The 20988-nt window shown below is 40.3% G+C and overlaps 1 protein-coding gene across 6 annotated transcripts in view; it reads right to left on the bottom strand.

The window, feature by feature from the left end:
* DISC1 (DISC1 scaffold protein) overlaps nt 1-20988 on the bottom strand; it is a 202323-nt gene that overhangs the window by 137843 nt on the left and 43492 nt on the right. For all 6 annotated transcript variants that reach the window (XM_080584388.1, XM_080584387.1, XM_080584390.1 and 3 more), the window contains exons 4-5: nt 3795-3942; nt 226-355 (exon numbers count right to left, since the gene is read on the bottom strand). In XM_080584388.1, the coding sequence (XP_080440514.1) occupies nt 226-355; nt 3795-3942 (278 nt within the window). The remainder of the gene's footprint in view (nt 1-225; nt 356-3794; nt 3943-20988) is intronic.

Raw genomic sequence — 20988 nt, forward strand, 5'->3', positions numbered from 1 at the left:
CCACTGAGCCTTCCAGCTCTGCTTTTCTTTAATGAGATTAACACAGCTCCTGCGGCTGCCATCTCCAATCATCACTTAGATTATCAACTGGACTACAGCCAAGGCTCTAATCGCTGCACAGAACAAAGTCACTATTACAATAAGTTTATTTAATTCTGTGCGACAGCTTACAAGCTTTTTCCCACACAGCACTGGTTCTTACAGACAACTTGGCAGTTTTGTTACCTGTAGCCATTTCTTTTCTTGAAAGAGCTGCTTTCGTTTTGTGGCCGAAACCTGTATCCTCTCCTTGTAAGTGGATCTCAAAAGTTTATGTTCGTTTTCATGCCAAAGCTGGATTTCTTCGTTTCTAACCCTTTGCAGGAGGTAAAGACAAAAGCTAAGAATTAGTGTTCTCACTGGGTATTGACTGCTTTCAGATTAAAGAGGTAAGAATGCTGCATGTTACCTTCAGATTCATAACACTCCGCCACCAGAATGATTACATCTTAAACATATACACAGTTAGTGAGCAAGACATTTCCCTTGGCATATCTTCCTTTATTATATCAAACATTTACACTGTTTTTACAACACGCAGAAGAAGGAAAAAGGAAAACTTGTATAGCTTCAGGCTTCCCCCAGCTACTTCATTTTTCAGAAATTTATCATTCACCGCCTTGAAATAGACAAAACTAAGGCATGTAATTTCTATCAATACAGAGAGAAATCTCTTTCAGACAGAAGTTTAGAAACTTGCCAAAGCCATTTTTTTGCAGCTTCTGTCAGCTTTTGGAACCCACGCTAGAGATCATCTGGAGCGTTTGCTCCACAATGCCAAATTTTATTTCTCCCCAGCACAGCGAGCTCTTTCAAAATCGCAGTCAATGGGATTCCTCACAGTGGTCGGTACAACCCTCAGCTGTAAATCTTTGCATGATTGGACCCCAAGATAATCAGCGCGTTACATTAAGTGTCAAGTTTATAATCAGCCTCTCAAAATGCACCTGCAAACAACGCAAACCTATTTTGTCATGTATGTTTCTGCATAAAGGCATGCACACTTGTAAGGCCAATTGCACTTCCACTTCCATGTCCATCTCCAGAGACAAGTACGTACATTTCCACATAAAGGGTACAGATGTATTTTAGTAGCTTGTTTAAAATAAATAAATAAAACTTTGTCTCAAATGAAGGACATTTTTGAAGCATGATTTCCCACTGTAATCTTACAAAACAAACACATTAATGCCACACAAAAAACATGCATCACAGGCGGTGTAAGCGTGATTAATCACACAATTACAATCTCCATGCACAGCTGTTTAACAATGTAGAACATAAGATTCATGTCTCTTCTGCAGGATCATCAGAATACACGCTTTACTCCCTCTCTGAGTGCTTTACTCCCTCTCTGTGGGCCAAAATGTACTAAAAAAAGGCAAAAAAAAAGTTTTAAAATAAATGGCATTATTACTTAAACAAAATTCATGTAACGATTGTGCATCTTCATTTCTGCAACAACACAGTAAATCAAGCACCCATGTGTGAGGTGCTAGGACATCTGTGTATCTGTGCCTTCCATTATAGATTACTGGGGCTTCAACCAACCACATTTTCCCAGATTCTCCAAAGCAATTTTAAAGATTAAAGAGGTAAGAATGCTACATGTTACCTTCAGATTCATAACACTCCACCACCAGAATGATTACATCTTAAGCAAATACACAGTTAGAGTTTTTTCTTTTTTTTTTTTAAAAAAAAAAAAGCTGCATTTTTCTGCAAACTGCATGCAACAGAAATTTCTAAGCAGCTGATCAAAATCTAGGAAATATTCTACAACAAATAAACATTATTCTGAGAACTCCTTGGAAATCCCATATATGTCTGCCTACTTGGTATTGAGGAAACAGAAACAAAATCTCCCTGATCTCACTGAACCTGTGTTACCACACGAACATGGTACTGTTCCTAACCTAAACATAACCAGACTTGGCTCCTACCATATGCCCACAATATCCCATGCCAATGCTGTGTGCATTTACCTAAAAATTCATCTCATAATTTAATCATGTAAAACAAAATCAGGGCGTGAACGTCAGTCTCATATATTAAACAAATAACTTGCCATACACACTTAATTTAAAAAGTTCTTCATTTGCAAGAAGATGAGACTGGCTTGATTACAGTAAAACTGCAATGTTCTGGTCTTCTGGGGCTAGTCTGACTCATCTGTTTCATTTTTGAGTTGAAAAAGGACACTTTGGACATCATTGTTTTGTTCTGATTCAAAATGAAAGTCTACGAATTTTCATTGAAGAAGTGGTCCAGCTGTACTATATAAAAATACTGTTGAACAAAAAAAATTAAACTAATACAACCCCCTACTGAAGACAAAGGGTATGCTCACTCCCATTAACAAAGGAGCCAGACTGCAGACAAGTGGTGTGAAAGGCTATATGGATCAAGCAAGAAAAATAAAAGGTGCACAACAACAACAGTCAAACTCAAGCTCAAAGAAAAGAGCGTGTGCAAGACAGAAAAGTGAGGAGTAAGAGGATATTCATCTGACCCTGAAGAATGGCACTGCTCTCACACCTGTGCAAAGAGAAGAGTTACAGATAAAATCATCAGGAGAGCAGGAAAACTTTCATAAACGTATACATTATTTGTAATATATATTTATATATAAATATAATACATATATTTTATATAAAAATAACCAGACTACATATTTCAAGGAAGCTTTAGTGAATCAATTCCTGTGACACTGAAAACATCACCAGCTCTAAAGCCAAAAACATTACAAACTAATGCATAGAGAGAGCATATTTTAATAATAAAATGCACTAATCTTTAAGGAATGGTAAAACAGCTTCTTAGAGCCTCAGAAGGCAGGAGAAAATAGGGAATGAAGTTAGTTTTAAACATGTCTCATTACTAAATTTTGTAAGTATAGGCTAAAAATACGCGTAAAATCCAACAGATAATTTCTCAATAAACCCTATTACTTGTACTGATTTTATCTAATTTTCGTGTATATCAAAAAATACACCACAATTTATTTTCTGGCACACTGCGACCTTCATATATACAAGCTGCCAGAATACAAAAGGGTTTTCTTCTTTCATTTGTGCTACAGTATTTGAGAATAGCTTCCAACACCTATGAATAATCCTCTTACTTTTAACAACAGTAACCAGTAGCATAGCTGAAGAAAGACCCAGGAATAGAGGCAACTTTTTCTTCCTAAACTAACTGTCTCCCTTGGGTCATCCAAGGCATCTCACATTCCACCAGTCTTTGAAGTTGTTCTCCCTTCAAGAGAAGACTGAGAAGTTATTTTTGTGACTTTGTACAGTGTAGAGCACATTACTGCCACCTAAAAAGTGATGCATAAAAGGAAGCTCCTAAAGATCTATGCATCTCAAAGAAGAATCTGTTTTTACTTTATATTTAAATGTCCTTCCATTGAGTGAAAAGGAGCGTCAGAATTAACTCCATGGGGAACCTTTGCTCAAGCTGCCTTGCTGTCATACACCTAAGCTGCTGGGTCAGGATTCAATCCCATTCTTACTCAACATCAATCAGGGAAGTTCAGTTTGATTCACCATTTCATCATAATCAATCTTTTTAAGGGCAATTCTGAAAGAACTGTGGGAAAAAAGGGGGAGGGCAAGTTTTCATAAATGTGCTCCATATTGATATGCTAGAAGGTCCTTAAAAACCTGTATTAAAATTCTTCACAAACTGTATTCCATACTTTAAGAAAAACATAAATGTCATTTCGCATTGTAAGGAGGCATCAAACTTACCGATCTGCAGCCCAGCGCAACATTGCTTGAACTTGGGTAACAAACCTATCCAAAAAATTGCTAATTGAAGGATGTCTTGAAGGGAGCTGGAATTTTAAAGATTTTTTTTCTTTCTCCAGTTCTTCTAGTTTCCGTCTAAATTTATCAGCTAGACATTAAATTACAAAAAAAAAAAAAAGTTATTGAACAGAGAAAAAAAGGTTCTGTTTTAACTGAAGAAGAATAAAGGTTGGTCAACAAGGACTAAAATCCACATCACAAACGGTCCTTTACCTTTTGATAAAATACTTCAGTCTGTTTTGCTCTGGGACGAATTGCTGAGACTACAACGGACAATATCAGATAACCAGGATGCTCAGCAACTTTATTCTATGACAAGGATAAAATTGCAGGCTTTCCAGCACTTTCACAGAGTTTTAATCTAGTAAGGCTCAAAGTTATCAACCATGCTCTTTTCCCAGAGTAACAGCTCTGAACTGAATTTTCTGAAAACTTCCACTTTTCACTGCTCCAGTTTTAAAACAATCTTAAATAGAGTGCTCTGACTCTCCTGTAGCTCTACAGACTTAGAGCAAACACTTCTCTATTTAATTTAGTCTTTACTTTGTCTTCTTCCTCTGTGTAGAAACCAAAGAAACATGGTTCCAAATACAGATAGTTATTTCTGGTATGTTTATCCTCTATTCCTATGGTGCACACATACTAGGCAAAAAAAATCACACACAGAACAGATAATAAGCCTGGCTGGTCCAAGCCAGAACACCTTTGATGATACATTAGTCAAATCAGAGAGTTTTGAGTTACTCCACAAATGGAAAACCTTTACAATCCAGTACTTTCCTTGTGACCTTGCTGTCTGCAATCTTGTGTGATTAGCATTCCTTCCCTTCGAGCATTTTCAGTACATGTTACTATCAGAATAACATCCATCTGTGCATGCATTTTACCACTTATTTTCTTTCTTTATCCTCAAAGGGGTTTTAAGAAGAGAGGTGGTTTACATTTGCTGTTTTAGTGAAATGATCCATTTTTACAATAATCTATCATTAGTATTGATCTCCCTTCTGCTTCTGTGGTGATGAGGTGGAAATAAAGACACAGACTGTGCTAATGAGGCTAGATCTCCCTAGGCCTGCAGACTGTTCCAAGTAGTTAAACTCATGCTATTATTATTATTAGGGTAAAAATGCTGCCAGAAGACTCTAGATGAAATTGCAAGCACAAAAGTTACTGCAGGGTCCAGGCCTTGCCCCAACAACTTTTCTGTACATGTGTGTATACTTGTCCTGCAGAGGAGAAAACCCTCTTCAGCACTGGAGGTAAACCAGGTCTGCAATGTACTTCTCAGGGGCCACAGCTGAACAGATTCCTCCCATCCCTATCTCCACAGGGAAACCACACAACATAAACCACCAAAATATAGCAGGCTTAAGGACTGTGAAAAGATGAATGAGATTTTTTAATCTTTTTTTAAAGTACTTTAGAGAGCAAATAAAATAGCTGTATTGTCCATCTTCCTTGCAATATTTCATATAAAGTTGATCAGGAACTAGAATTTGAAGCTTGACTCTTTCCAAGGATCAAAACCATGTGCATCAAAAATGAAGTTCACCCACACAGAAACTTTGCAAGAAGTCCTACCCAAGCACACTCCCCTACCATGCACAAGTTTGTAAAGGGAAAAAGCCACCAAAGGAAGATAGACAATGAGTTAAGTCTTCGTCCTCAGAAAAAGTCGGTCAAGTCTTTGGCAACACGGGGCCATTCCCGGGACTTTACAGGGTACAGATGGCAGCCTGGGATGGAACAACTCGGCTAAGGCCAGACTCACTGGGAAAATCTGAGACCAGCTACGGTCATCCACAACTGCTCTAAGAAAACAGTTACGTATCTGGCAATAACGATACTTCAAGACATTTCATATCAGTATGGATATCGATATAGCCATAGATCTGACATGCTCCAAGTTGTTAGTTTTTTCCCCCATTTAACAGCAGTGTGTTAGACTGTGCAAACCCCTCCCAGTACTCTCAGCCATAGGTGCAAAGGGCAGCAAAGGCCACAATCAATCATTAAATCTCTTGCAGTTTTTAAATGTATGGTAGATGAGCACCCTCAAAAATGATGATGAACGACCGTGGTTCCTACTGCACCTATTGCTCCCTTGAGACTGGAGCTCTCCTGTGAGCACCTCACCGCAGCGGTGGGCAGGCACAGCCAGTCCAAACATGGGCTCAGGGCCCACTAAGGGCAGACACACAGCAGTCCTCCTTTCCTCTGTCTGCCATTTCCTCTGACAGTTAATTCTGATGCTGAACAGCAACAAAGCTCAGGGCAGCAACTCGAGGGCTAGCTGAAGCTTCAGTGAGGACAGACCAGAGCTGCCAGCAGAACCGCAGTGCTGCAGTAACTCGCACGCAGACTGTAAAACACAAACACCGCTGGGGCTATCAGCAGAGCCATCTCACGTGCTCAGGATCCTATTAATACTGCAGTGGACAGAAACAGCAGTTCTACCAAGGTCCTCATCTGTTTTCCTTCACTGTACCCCGAACTGAGAAGAAGGGACAGCCAGGCAGGACACTGCTGAATGAGTCTCTTTCAGGTTTGCTCTGGTCAGTTGAGGATTAAAGAAGCCCAATCCAAACACTCAGCCAGCTGTAGCTTGAACTAAAAGCATAACAGGCCTACAAACCCTGATGAAGACTATACATAGATTACCCAAAAGAATCTCTCCAAGTCAGAAAGGCATCAGCGGTACCCATGCTTGATGGGATCGAAGTTTGGCACTTTGGCAAAGCGTTCCAAGCCCCATCACTACAGCATGGAGTACATCAGCTTTCTCCCTTTCTGCTTACCCACCCTTGCTGTTTGCTTTTTCAAATAGGATTTATGGGAGGAGAAAAGTGAACATAAAACATGTTCACTATAGAAAGCTATAGTTAAAGAAAAAGATCTAAACAAGGCCTAAAGGGTGGCAAGGAGGCGTACATGTGTTCTGACATAGCAATGCTGGTTTAGATAGCTCGTTAGGCACTACCCCAACCATATTATGCAAACCAGAAATTAGAACAACTAACTGGAAATAGTCCTGAGCCTTGTGGAAATGCCTTGAGTTAGCTTTCTTTCCCTAGGGCACACCATCACAGCAGATGAGGCAGCCAAGCAACTGACAGCAGACAACAGTAGGCAATGGTTATTATTAGCAGGAGAGAGAAGTTTTGGACAAGCATGTATTAGCAGCCTCTTACAGTTTTTTTTTTGTTTTATTTTGTTTTAAAAAAAGAGCAGTAAGGAAACACCCAAGCTATTGACAAATCAAACCAGGATCTCTCTCACAGAGCAGCATTATACAGATTTATTGGTTTCAGGTCAGAAGCAATATATATCTGGAGCTGTTCTGTGTGTGTAATATTGAAATAAAGGCCAGGTGATCTTGGATGAGAAGGAGCAGGCAGGACCATTCCTTCTTGGGACACCTCTGAAACTCCCATTCATCAGCAACTCGACAGGATGAGGACACAGATGAGAATCCCAAGCCCACGTTTTGACCAGAAAAATGCATCAGCATTTGCATCTCATGTGGAATTTCAAACACTAACATCAAAAATATCACTGTTACAACCAGAAAAAGTAAGAACTGAATTTGGTCAGTGGTCACTGACCATCAAAACAAGCAGAAACACCTACTTTTACTCAAATCATTCACTGTTAGGCTTCCTTCGTTCCCTGAACAGGGTTTATGGCAACCCTCTACAGCTATTCAAAGAGTCTGGGCACATGGCAGAACACACTTTCCCTTCCCAGCAGGTATGGCAGCAGCATTTACTGTTGTAAAGCTTCCCAGGCATTCATCCATAACAGGGCATTGCCAAATGGCAGGCTTCAAGGAAGACATAAAGACTCAAGTGCAGAAATAAACTACAAAAAAATGGCCTGGGGAGAAGAAACAACTAACTTGCATTTGGGATGGCAGGGCAGGAAAAGACAGGATCATTCTGAGAGATGCATGTGACAGGACTCAGAGGTACTACTACTGTGACTGAAAGATGGGGAATTAACAACACAGGTTTATATTCGCACTGTGCTCTCCAAAACCCAGCTGCTGAAGGAGGAGGCAGATTGGTGTTCTCCTCTGTATCCAGGGCAAGCAGCTGGAAAATCTGCACTGAAAAGGGAGCAAATGGATAAAACCCATCCTATGATACTTCAATTTGTTCTTTGACATGATTATGCTAACACAATGTTTTTGTGTCCAGTCGTTTCATCCTTCCCAGCCCTAGAAACTGGCTATTTTTGGAAGGAAAACAGATGAGGGACCCCACATGACACTTCGTTCTCTCATTAATTCTTGGCTGCATCCTGCTTTATATATTCCAGTCTACACAGAATTCAATTAGCTTCTACTACGAGACATTTCTAAATCATTTGTTCCACTGGTATTTTATAAGTATTGTTGCTGGACGTATCTGCTTGTCACCTTTCAGATTAAAAGATTGGTTATCCTATCATCATTAGGGATTACGTCCCAAGAAACTCGACCCCCACTGAGCTGAATACTGCAGCACTCAGCTTCTGGTCTCCTCTCCTAGAAAGGAGCCCCCTTGGTTTGACCTGGCTGATGTCTTCAGTGCATGGAGAAACCAAGGCACCTCATTGCCAGCTGCTGAGCAGGGAGCCATGCAAATAAGGTTTATCTCAGTCCAGCTTTCCGTGCTGTAACTCAGAATAGAACTAGATGAAGCAGAAGTAATGGAAATGATCAGAATTCTAGCAAAGATGACACATGAAAGAGTTCAAAGAGATGGATTTTATAATCTAGCAAAGATAAAGACTGAGGGGAGCAACTTTCAGTATGCCAGCAAGCTGCAAAGCAAGAGTTAATAAAATGCTTTTCACCCCTACTCAGAACTTGAGTCCTCAGTAACAAACCTGAGTTGCAACAAAGGAGAACAGGAAAAACAGAGACAGTAAAGCACTAAAACTAGCTGCTTGGGAGAGCCAGGAAATCTCTATCAGTGTTAGTTTTCAGGTCAAACATCTCTCAGGAGTAGCTCTGGCATAGTTTTTAAAGCTGAGGACAGCAAAATCAAATGCATGCTCCTGAGACCCCTTTCCACCATACTCTCTAGGATTTTCTAGCCAGGAAGCAGACACAGAAAACCATTGCTATTCATAAACCATTAGGCTCAAGAACACCACTTTCTTTTACCCTCATTTTAGATTTTTAAGCATGTTATTTAAACGCAGAAAAGACCTTCACGGAACTCCAGAGCTCACTGATGAACTGAGACATTTAAAGAAACCACATGAACTCAAACATACATATCACAAATTTAATACTTTGTTCCTCTATTCCCATACTTGACACTAAGTCATCTAACACAGTTTACGTGTAAAAAGCAATTCCCTTATTTGAGGAAGTAGCATGATAGACATTTGTTCTCAAATGAAGGAACGTTAAGGTATTCAATACAGACTGCTTTACAGGCAAGCAAATGGAATAAAGCATAATTCCCTTTACCAGCCTTTTATTTCACTGTATTCTGTTACTAGCTTGCTGACTTGGAGCAGTCCTATGGATACGTTAGACAAAGTCCCTACTTCTGTGTAAAAGTCAACCTTTAAATTGCCTCCAACCCACTGTTACTGCCTGGTGCTCTCCAAACATCCCACTCTACTTGAAGCCAGCCCAGGGTGCAGGCCTGGAAGAGGCTGACTAACTGCTGTTCTCAACCGAACAGACAGCAGCCCGAGAAATGCACGGTCTCCAAGGATCATGCTTTGTAATAGCTTTGAGCAAAGGAAGCGATTTCCATAATTTTTAATTGACCATATGAGAACATCTGGCTACCTACCTACTTTTTACATATTCTAATGTGGTTTTGTATTATTATTATTCCCATGAAGCGCAGTTTCACTTTATCAGAACTATTTATCATCATTTAAAAAACATTTAAGAAGATCATCACAGTAAGGGTAGAACTTCATTTACTACTTATGCATATATTTACAGTTATTTATGTCTGCTCTTTGCTGATAGGTGGTAAGATGATCAATCGTGTTATTCTACGAGCTGCTGGAGGACATTAAGAAAGCATCTCTTCAGCTAGTTCAACTAGAGAAGACCATTTGATCCTGCCCCACAGTTATGCAAACAACCACCTTCTTTCCCTCGCTTCCCTCAAAAATCTGAGGGACTTAAAACAGGGTTTGTGCAGAGTTTACATGTGAAAAACACAGTACAGTCCTGAAGTCTTTTTCGTAGCTGCTAGATATACTTCCAGAGGCAGGCAGCCTTCCCAGCATTCACTTTCTTAAAAATTTGAAAGCTTCCTAGATGACTTAAGAATTTTTGTATACTCAGCATCAGAAATATTTTATAACCTATTTTGTACAAGCAGAAGAACTCCCAAGATGCGCCCAGCATCCCGTGCCCAGCTGCACACAGGAGCAGACTAAGGAGCAAGGCACAAAGCGTCCCCTTACCTCGGTACTGCTTCCTCAGCCTACAGTGCTCGTCACATGAAAGCCTTCCTGAGCAAGACACTACTCCTCGACCACCGCTTTGAGGGAGGGGAAAGTCATGAGTGGATCAACATTTATCCACTAGAAACTTCTCCTTTCTGTGGTCATGTATGCTTTGGGTCTCCAAAATACCCTGTGACAGACAATTTCAAAATGTAGTTACGAATTCTATAAACACACACCCCAGCTGATAATTTTAAAAAGTCTGATGATCTTATTAGGTGTTTTTTTTTCCCTTTACTGTGAATGTAAGATAACGTTCCATCTCTGCTTTCCCCATACATCAATAATTGAGGCATTTTTATTTTCAGATTGCACCATTCATTTTTCTGGACAGACACTTACATTAGCTAAAGCAATCCTACAAAGGCTAGGAAGTGAGGAGTCTAATTGGGATCTTGAATGTGACTAAAATGCAGCTAGATAAACAGACTATTAAGCAAGGTGTCTGTAGCCCAATTACAAGTATTGGTCCCCTGCAAAATTACTTGCAGGAGAACATGCAGACCAATTAATGTCCAGATATAATGTGCAAAGACATATCCTGTGATCAGAAATGAAGGCATTACAAGCAACTGGAGTCTGCATATGCTCTTCCTTTCAGGATAAATTAACCATTTAAAAGTGTTAAGCAGATGCATGGTAGAAAATACTAGATTCCTTCCAAGTCCTAGCTCACTCGATATGTGTAAAAGGGAGCTTTAGACTACATGCAGAGAGTTGTTGAACTGCTGCCCCTCACCGTGTGCTGTCTGGTCACTGGTGGAGAGCACGACCCTTTCTACCTTTCATTCACCCCTACATAAGGAAACCAGCAAGACAGCCCTAGTGCAGAGGCAAACCCCACACCCAAGCCAGGCAGCCTCCAAACAGGCCCGGGACTGGGGACAGCCACTGGAAGAGCCTGCTGGGATGACAGGAGCAGTGGCTGCACCCCAGAGCTCTGCCTACGCCACTAACAGGGGCCAAGCAAAACAGTTTAGCACTGAGGACTCAACACCCTCAGTTTGGGGGCCTTAATTCAGGCTGGGCTCAGTGTAGTCCCATGGACTGAAGGCCAGTCAGTAGCTGGACTCCCTGAAGCACACATCTTTATTTCGCCTGAAAGAAAAGCATTAATGCGTTCTGCGACTGCTCTACAATGCAAAGCAAAGCACAGGATCTATGGGACAACTGGGAGATTTCCTTCAGAGGCTCACACACCAAATCTTAACTAAAACACTCTTTGGGCCAGGATCTTTGGAATACTTCTAGTAGTCAGTGGAAAAAGTAGCTCCTGGAAAGGACAGTGAGCAGATGCTAAGCTCTCCAGACGAGGCCATAAGCCCTGGGTACCACAGCCAAATGTTCCTGTTCCATGTTCTGTTCATAAAAGGATAGAGCATAATGCAGGTGAAAATATCCTGATTACCCATCACTTAATTTTTCCATTTCAACCAAAAAGGCAGCTTTGTGAAATTCAGCACACCGGGCATGCTCCCGAAGTATCAGCACGGCCTTGAGGGGCAGATGAGCAAACCAAACTCCTGGCTGCTGAACAGCCTTTGGAGCCTTAAGCAGCCGTGACAAAGTTCACCCCAAAGCAGGAGGATCAAAATCTGTTCAAAGTGCTACATTCCACTATTCTTTATTCTGTGTGTATTTCTCAGTTATTTGGCACTCATACTATGTGTGACAAACCCTTCTAATTCCCACTTCACCCTACTGATACGCTAGATGGATGTTTGCCATTGACTCTGGTGCTATTTAAAGTTAAAAGCCCATTAACCTGAAGAGCGTAAGAGAGTCACCCTCCTCAACTCCCAGCCAGACTCGAGGCACCAGAGTGGCCAAAACACACAGCAAGGACCTGAAGTCACACTCGGTGCTCCTAGCTTCCCCTGCTTCATGCTACGTTACCTGCCCACAATTTCTCCACTCTCACCTTTCCTAGCAAGAGGAGACTGGCATGCATAACGCAGGAGAGGGGAAAGGGAAGGAAACCTGGTATTCTAAGTAGTCCCTAGAATAAAAACAATGGAGAACAGTGTCTGAAGGACTTCTTACAAGTGCTTCTCAAGCAGACTGTCTCCCAGTGTTTTTCCCCCCTCGGTCCACACTAGTTACAACCCAAGGAAATTGCTGTGTCCTTAAAAGATACAGAACATTTCAGAATTTAATATAGCGAATGTCAGTGCTGCAGCAGAGTTGGGAGTCTGAAAGCTTTAAAAATACAAGAACAGACACATTTCAGCTGTTATACTTCTTATGAAAAGAAGCTTGACACATTGGCAGAAATTGATTTTCCCTCTCTAATTCATATTGGATTTGAGAATGTTCGTTTAGGCTTTGAACAAAAAGTGCAATTCTTAAAAATTTCACCAATGCTTCCTCAAAACACACCATCAAATTTCCTTTCCACTGGGTTTTCCACCTCCAGTCTACACGTGAACACTGAAAAGTCTATGCTGTGTGTGAAAATTCTTTCCAGAAGGGCACCAGTGAAAGCACAGTGTAGACTCAGCCTAAGTTTTGTCCAGTGCCCCTATTTCGTATAATATCCCCAGCAGAAGCATCGGCGACAAATTCCCTTTCAAATCTGTAACATGTTCTCCATATCCTAGCAATACGAGTTAAACAGAGAGGTGATTTATGGGCACAGTCCATAGGACTTGGTGGGGTTTTTGAGGGCGTGGGTAAAGTTACTATCAACGTCAGCTGGAAGGTCAGCAAAAAGCCCCAAAACCAGAAAGGTTCCTCCAGCTGCCTCTGGGAAAGGAAGGGGGTGAGCATCCCATAGAAACATAGGAAAATCAACATTTTTCTAATGCTGGCCAAGTAACTTAAAAGGTTAACCACCCAAATCAGTATTCTGACATTTTCTCACTTGTTATCACCTGACAGCGATGTAGGCTGACCTGTCCTTACAGCTGTTATTTCTAGGCTGAGTTTAAGGCACATCATGACGATCTGGATAAACTCACATCTCTTCTAACATGACTATCCTGCAAGCGAAGTAGTTATTATTTGCCAGTATCATCTCACAAAAAAGCCTCCAATGTAGGCCAAAACCCAATCATACAAGGCTCAGACAACAACAGGAAAAAAAAAATCCTACTCCAGTAAACCTACAATCAACAAAACAAACAATAGTCAAAAGACAAATGGAGAAGACAAAGCAGAAGACAGCCAGTATGGACGAAAACAGTGCACAATATTTTCATCATACCAGTAGCTAAATCTCCACTGCCCGTTATAGGAAACTTCTGGAAAACATTATATTTTGATAGTTGTTTTTAACAGCAACTATTTTAATAGTGAGAATTTAATAAGTATTTTGCATTGCAGCATAAACTAGCCACTTCCATAATTTGCTAAATGCTGGAGTAATTACATTTTTAAAAGTGCCTGACATGCCTAACAGTTACTGAAATAATGGACAATTTTCTGCATATGACAAGCCCTTACTCATCTTTGTAATTGCACTAAAATAATGGTACAATTCCACGCAGTGCCTATCCCAGATAGTCATTATCTTTGGATTTGCTGCATTTGTAAATTCCTTCAAACACAACAAGGGTTTCAATGCATCGGCATTTTTTGGAGACATCATTTCTGTTTTAATCAATTCACCGTACAAAATAAACAATGCCCTGTTGACTGCTTGCTTTTGATATTCTTTTATAAGCATCAATTTCTAGTGGAACCACTGAGATGTCTGCATTTCCAATATGACTTTACAGTAAAAATAATATACGATAACATTGAAAGATACATTAAAGGGAAAAACAAGCTGATTGCTGGTGCACTTTATTTGGTATCAACATTATTTTGTAAGCAGTGCTGACAGTACTGTCACTACATATGAAATTGTACAGAAATAAAGAAAAACACGTATGTCTGATTCCAGGCTGAATCTGCATTAAAAAAAAATGGAAAAAAAATGTAAGGAGGTAAGGCTATACAGCACAATGGCATAGATCCCTATTCTGAATTAAATTTTGCTCTGAAAAAGAGCCCTCAAAACCAGGATGCTAGCAGAAATGAATACAAAACTCCTTGGCTTGCAATACAGCCATAAGAATACTCCTTCTTTTATTAGAGTTGGTAGAGGAGGAACTTCGGTAACGGTTTCCCAGCAGCACTGTTCGCATACATGAATGACTGTCAGCTATATTTTAATCCGAACAGAGGATTCAATCTTGTTCCACTATATCCCTTTCCTCACTCCAGGAATGTCCAAGCCAATACCTGTCTTTCTTAACTGCCTCTGAATAAATACAACTGATCAATTAGAAGATAGGCCAGCCAATTAACAAAGAAGCAATGCAATACTTTACAAAGAATTGCATTATATTATGTGACACTTGTCATTTCAACAAAGTGAGTTCTAAATACTCTACAAAAAATAAAGAAAGTCTGATGGACTACACCTTGGCTTTTATAACAAGGATTTTGACTAGAGACAGACAGATTACATTGAGATTTTTTGTACCAAGCTCTATTTAGGCACACATTGTGGATCTAAAGTTCTTTGTTCCAGCTGTCAGACAAAGAAAAGGATCCTTCATTATTGTCTCACCTGAACATACTGAGAACACCATCCTGAAATACAGTCTGAATGTTTGAAAGGTTTGTGGTTTTTTTGTTGTCGTTTGGTTGGTTTGGTTTTGTGACAGAAGTACAAAACTAGTGTAGATAATAAAAGGAGTTTTCCGCAAGGTTTATTTTCATATTCTTAAAAACCTGTTTTACCTGTGCTGTAAAAATGCACACCAAAGCAACACAAGTGCTAGGCTAAGAACACCAGTGAGTAGGCACTGAGTTGCTTTACATTGAAGTTTGAAAGAAAATAGCACAGATTTTAAGATGTGGTGGATATTAAATTGTGCAATTTTAACATCTAAAAAAATGGTTTGCAGTTTTGCTGAAGTTATCAGCTACAGGTCAGCATCACCAAAACAAAACTAGACATTATCCTCTTTCTATGGTGAGGCACGCTGATGAAAAGGTATCAAATATTCCATCTTATAGAATGGATATTACATACAGTTAACTATAATGAGAATATAAATGTGTGCACACAACCTCAAACTGATTGCTCTGAAAACTGCAGAGGGAAACTCTGCAAGGAAACTTGAAGCTTTGCTCTAGAAACAAAAAGAGAGAGTAGATAAAGGAAGTCTTTGTGGTAACTGAGCTGAAAAAAAGTGCATTCATTATAGATGAGTACTTGGATGACAGAATTTTGCTTTTAGTTAAACAAAATCTTTCTTTTTCCTCCCTCACTCCATGCATTCCCCTTCATGAGTTCTCCACAATAATGGTCAATGCTTTATCATATTCCAGGTCTCAGTTTTAAAAGTCTATACAATCTCAAATACGTGCATCTCATTTCCTGTTTCAATGTTCCTTCTTTATCCCTGATGCCCTTCAAGGATTAAAACTTCACCTAGAATTAAACCGATACACTTTCTGATACACTCTGCATCAGCAGATGCAAAACCAAAAACTGTTTACAAACTATTAAAGACGCTAGTGTAATTCAGTCTAGCTACATTTCCAATTTCCAACATCCATCAGCATTCTAGCACCCAGAACCCAGGAATTGCACTGTTTTACACCATCCAGAAAAGGTCATATCCAAAAAAAGAAAACAGTAAAAGAAAAGATTTTACAACATTTGACATTTGTTCTCAGACTATTTTGTCTGCCATAAATCAGAATCGATTTACATATTTTTAAATGTTTTCAGATTCAACTGATTTCCACCAGCTGAAGGAACCTGAATTTAGTGACAAAGGATATCATTTAAACACAGAATAGTTGCTGACAACAACTGGTGACTTCCTTCCTTTCGAACTTTGTTTCGCAACCCAATTCCCTCTTCTCTGGGACACCCCTATCCTAGTTTCTGCCTCCTCTATTTCTCTGCCCCTTCATTCTCTTCTCTTCCCACACCCTCCATCTCAGCTAACATCCATTTCTTCAGTCTCCTTTCTTTCCCAACAGTGATTTGGTTCCTCCTGAACTTCTGCCTGACATAGAAATCCACTGCCTGATTTACAAAGAGGCCTCCATGAAACCTCCTCCTTTCCCCAACCACATTCTTAACTTTATCAAAGGTTGGAATAAAGTTACATTTTAGTAGGACACAGGGATAGGAAAACAGAGGAAAAAAAGGCTTTTTAGCTATCTGATCTTCACATGCAGTTTATTGGCTTGCATATACTGAGCTCTTGACTCTTTCCTAAATACCATCTTCAACACCACTTTCTCAAGATTGTTTTTGGTACTAATGCATGCATGGGGTGAACACAAAATAACTGAAGTCATTTTGGGCAGTGAAACGCAACTGTAGTTTGATCACACAACTGTAAAAGGGGAAAAATAATAGAATGTTAAATGTAAATGCTGTAATCCCTCTTTTTCCTGAAGGCTATATCTCAACCACACTTTGTCCAAGTCATTAAAGTTGTCCAAATTTTAAGACATTAAATATTATCTGACATTCCCATACAGGCACTAAATTCTGTAAAAATGTAGTAATTTTGGGGGTTTCAAAGCAGTGTGAAAAGTAAACATCTCTACTAAAACACGTTCTCAAACTGAGCTGTAACACAGGCACATCTCACTGCAACATCTTATGGAAGACAAGCAGATGTAACACACTTCCTTCAATGGTAGCTGTGTGTTCTTCATGTCGGGAACAAAGCTTTGAAAAACTGGGATTTCCACCACAACACAGTCATTTAAAAATGATCCAGTCTGTACGCTAGGGGCAACACGGTGCAAAGCAGAGCTGGCAATTCTCTGTTTTCCTATCCTCACCCATCCATCAGATTTTTGTAGTATTTCTTGTGAAGTTATCAGCAGCTTGAAGAGTATCATAGAAAGAAAAAAGTTAACGAGTTGTTTGATTTTCCCATAGGAACCTCACAAAGCAATCTATCAGCCTGCTTTGCACTGGAAAGGCTGAAGTGAACAAAGGAAAGCATTACCATACAAAACCTCTCCCACATGGGTGTGTTTTCCTTTTTGCTGCTTCCCATAAGGCTCTCAAAAACACTGAATGCTAACCAAAATATTACAGGATCCTGAAAATCTCCAGCATACCTTTAAACAAAATTAAAAAACAGTTACAGGCTTATATGCATAATCAAGAAACACCATCTAGAAACTCTTTGCCCAGAGTTTCCTTTTACGCATCTACACGTATCTGCATTTTCAGGGGGAAAAGAAGAAGAAGAAGAAAAACCAGTAGGGATATACACCACAGTTTCATGGGAAGGGTTCTGCCCATGGCTGTTAGGCAACTTGAGGTCGTGCTGTATTCTCTAATGAGCACCAATTCCCCAGTGCTGCTACACAATCTCAAGCAACCCCATTTCTTTCAGTTTCTAGGTCCTCTCTCTGTAAAAATGTAGACTGTAACAATTGCTCCACGGGGGCATCATTAGGCTTAATTAACACCTGTGTGAGATCTTCAGATAAAAGGATTACTATAATTACACAATATTAAGTGCTTCTTGCACAAGAAACCCTGTATTATCCCTTTCATAACTTGACCTTTTTGTAAAACTTAGTGCCTTTCTTGTTCTTTTACAGGACTCTCTTTCCTATAAAGGACTGTCTTACCTCTTCATCTTGTAATTTCACAAGTAGGTAAAGCACAGTCTCTCCTATTTGAAAAGAAGGGAGTCTGGAGTCCTTTTTTTTTAAAACAACAAAAACCATTGTCCCCTTGCCCCCATCTTCCTCCCTTTTACACATTTTTCACATTTATGACCTTTTCATCCTGGCTGTGCAGCTGTCCCTCCCAGCGCAGAACTTGTGGAGGTGTTTCTGGCAGGAGTTACCCTCCCCACGCACAAAGCACCTGCAGGGCTGCACAACAGGATCTCAGAGCGGATCAGTGTGGAGAGAGATGACCACAAGGCTGTTCGAGTGCCCCGCAGACCTTTACCTGCTCTTAGGTCCCCGTTCAGCAGCAGGGTTAAGAACAAGAGGACGTCCCATGGACCCCAAAAGCAAGACCCCAAAGCAGGACCCGAGGCCCGGCTGCGCCGAGCTCATGTGGCAGCAGCGGATTCCGCTCAAGCACAGCAGCTGCGAGGAAGCTCAGCTCCCTCCATCCTCCTGCTGCAGAGGGCTCTGCTCCACAGAAAAGCCCTCGCATGTCCTGCCCCAGCGGAGAAGAGCAATGCCAGGGCAGTCTCAGTGCTCTCCCTGCTTAGCACGGCTAAATGTGAAAACTCTGAACACAGGCTGGCTGCCTTCTTTCAGCCTGAGCCTGCAGCATTTCATCGCCTGCAGCAGCCTCTCCACCTGCTCATTAGAGCCTCCCCGGGCTGGAAATTCAAGTTGCCAGTCGGGCGGATGCCTTGCCTGAGAGCCAGGTGAGAACCAGAGCCAGGAGGGAAGGGCAAAGAGGAGCGGAGTTTGATGGGGCTTGGCCTGCAGAGGTAAGGGCAAGAGCACCTGCCACCTATTGCCATCCTCTCCTGAAGGGTTCAGAAAAGCATGTGCTCCAGAAAGGGCATGGGATTTGCCATTTTCGTATGAACTCACATACAAAAGACGGGACATATTTCAAGTGTAGTACTGTAGGCCCTAGAGCTGCAGCACAGAAGGCGTGGGTTCTGCTTCAGCCCTGCAGCTAAGCTCCACAAACATCTCCTGCAAGCATGGAAAACAAATGCACTAAAGCCTGCTCTTTTCTGTAGCATGTGTTAACCACAAATGGAAGCGCTGCAAGAAATAAGTTTATTAGCATACAGCTTCCCAATAACTAATATTTACCTTCCACATGAGCTACAATTAAATAGTGTTTCTACAATAGTGAATTTTGTTGTGAACTTCACACTATTCTAGTACATCCACAACACCTCAACCGTTTTCCACAAATACAGAAGAGGCTGTTCTACCATAGCAAAATAAACATTGCCATCCAGCATCCCACCTTGATTCTGTCCAGCAGCATCCTCTGCTATTGATATTGTTTGAGCCCTGTCTTTAAAATAACAAGCAAGGATTAAATGGATGTGTCTAAACAGCAACCTCTATAAATATTTTTTTTTGCAAATACCTCCTGCAAATACAATAGAAGATATCTGCTTTCCCCTCCCACAGCCATTCAGCTCCTTTTTACTTTACCTCAACTGGACAGCTTAGGAAGAACTGTGGTAAAACATGTAGATAAGACAGATGGTATTTGCTGCTCTTTTATCAGTTCTGCTGCTTAGTAGTTTTCCAAAGTCATGATAATTTATCACTTGAAAAGTCCCAAATAGATCCTGGATTCCACTACAACTTCGCCTTCCCTATTTTGCAAAGTGGAATTATTTCTGCTTACAAGAAACATCAAACCTTCAACCAAGTACCCGAACTACATGAAGACACCTGAAACAACTGGCTTTTGTTCTTTGCTTTTAAATTTCAACTCAAAAAGCTTTATTTCAACAGGTCTGAATAGAAGCTGTCCCCCATACTTCACAGCTGGAGCAGTGGGGCAGGGACAGCTCGGCCTTCGTTTTACAGTTCTCTTCACAATATCCACCCTCACCCTAACGCATGCTCATAGCTCTCTGTTCCTCCCCACACAGAGTATTTCTCTCTTCCCAGAATTATATGACAAATTTTTCTTTAACATATAAATAACCAACCTAGTCAACATATACAGTCCTCTCAGGAGAAATGGTGTATACATATAAATATATATATATATATATATATATCATGGTATATTGAAAGCTGTTCATCTGACTTTTATGTCTCATTACTTTTATGGACAGAGATTTTAAGACAAGAAACAAGGTTAAAAATATCACTAACTGGTTACAGAACAATGACAAGAGGAGAAAGAGCCGAAACAATAGATTTGACTGTAAAATACCACTATTTTGAAGTGTGTGTTGCTAGACTCTCAGTTAATCGGTGTTCAGATTGCAATTCTGGCAGTGGTCATTTCTAAGCAAGACATTCTTCAGTGACAGAGGACATGAAAATAACTTTTCTCATGTTATTTACTAGAGGCTTCACATTTCAACACATATCTGCTTCCAAACAATAAGCTCCTGTCAAGTTAGTGTTCCATCAAATCTGTCAATTGCAACTCATTTTGTGCTACAGGACAAGCCGACACATTGAATAAAGGTCAAGTGGAAAAATGTCCCTTCCACTACATCAATGTCAGAAGTCGGTAAAGGTCACTCCATCCAATAATTGCTAGTACAGAAAATAACTTTGTTGCAATCTACATGATTAAAAAAAAAAAAAAAAAAAAACCTGTTCAAGTCTTTCATTTTTTCCAAGATGTGACACACTAACATTCCTGTCATTTTCCTGTGGCCCATACACTCTAATGAGAGCAGCTTGACCTACAGGCTCTATAGTACAGCAAATATAACACAAAATTACATTAAGATAACGTTTCTGTAAAAGAATGAAAATTAAAAACCCGGTATATCTCAGTTATAACACCTTATAACTGTGAAGCTCCAATCAAAATAGGAGTTCAAAGGGCTTCAGAGTCTCATTAAAATGTAGAATGCTGTGGTAAGATGAGCAATGATATACTCATTTTACGGACCACTTGTCTGAAGCAGAGTGAAGCAGCTTGCCTAGTTAAAAAATCCAAAATCAAATACAATCACAGTCTAATACTTTTAAAAAAATGAAAATCTGC

The sequence above is a fragment of the Anser brachyrhynchus genome, assembly GCF_964034855.1.
Source record: "Anser brachyrhynchus genome assembly, chromosome: 3".
Taxonomy (NCBI): Eukaryota; Metazoa; Chordata; class Aves; order Anseriformes; family Anatidae; genus Anser; species Anser brachyrhynchus.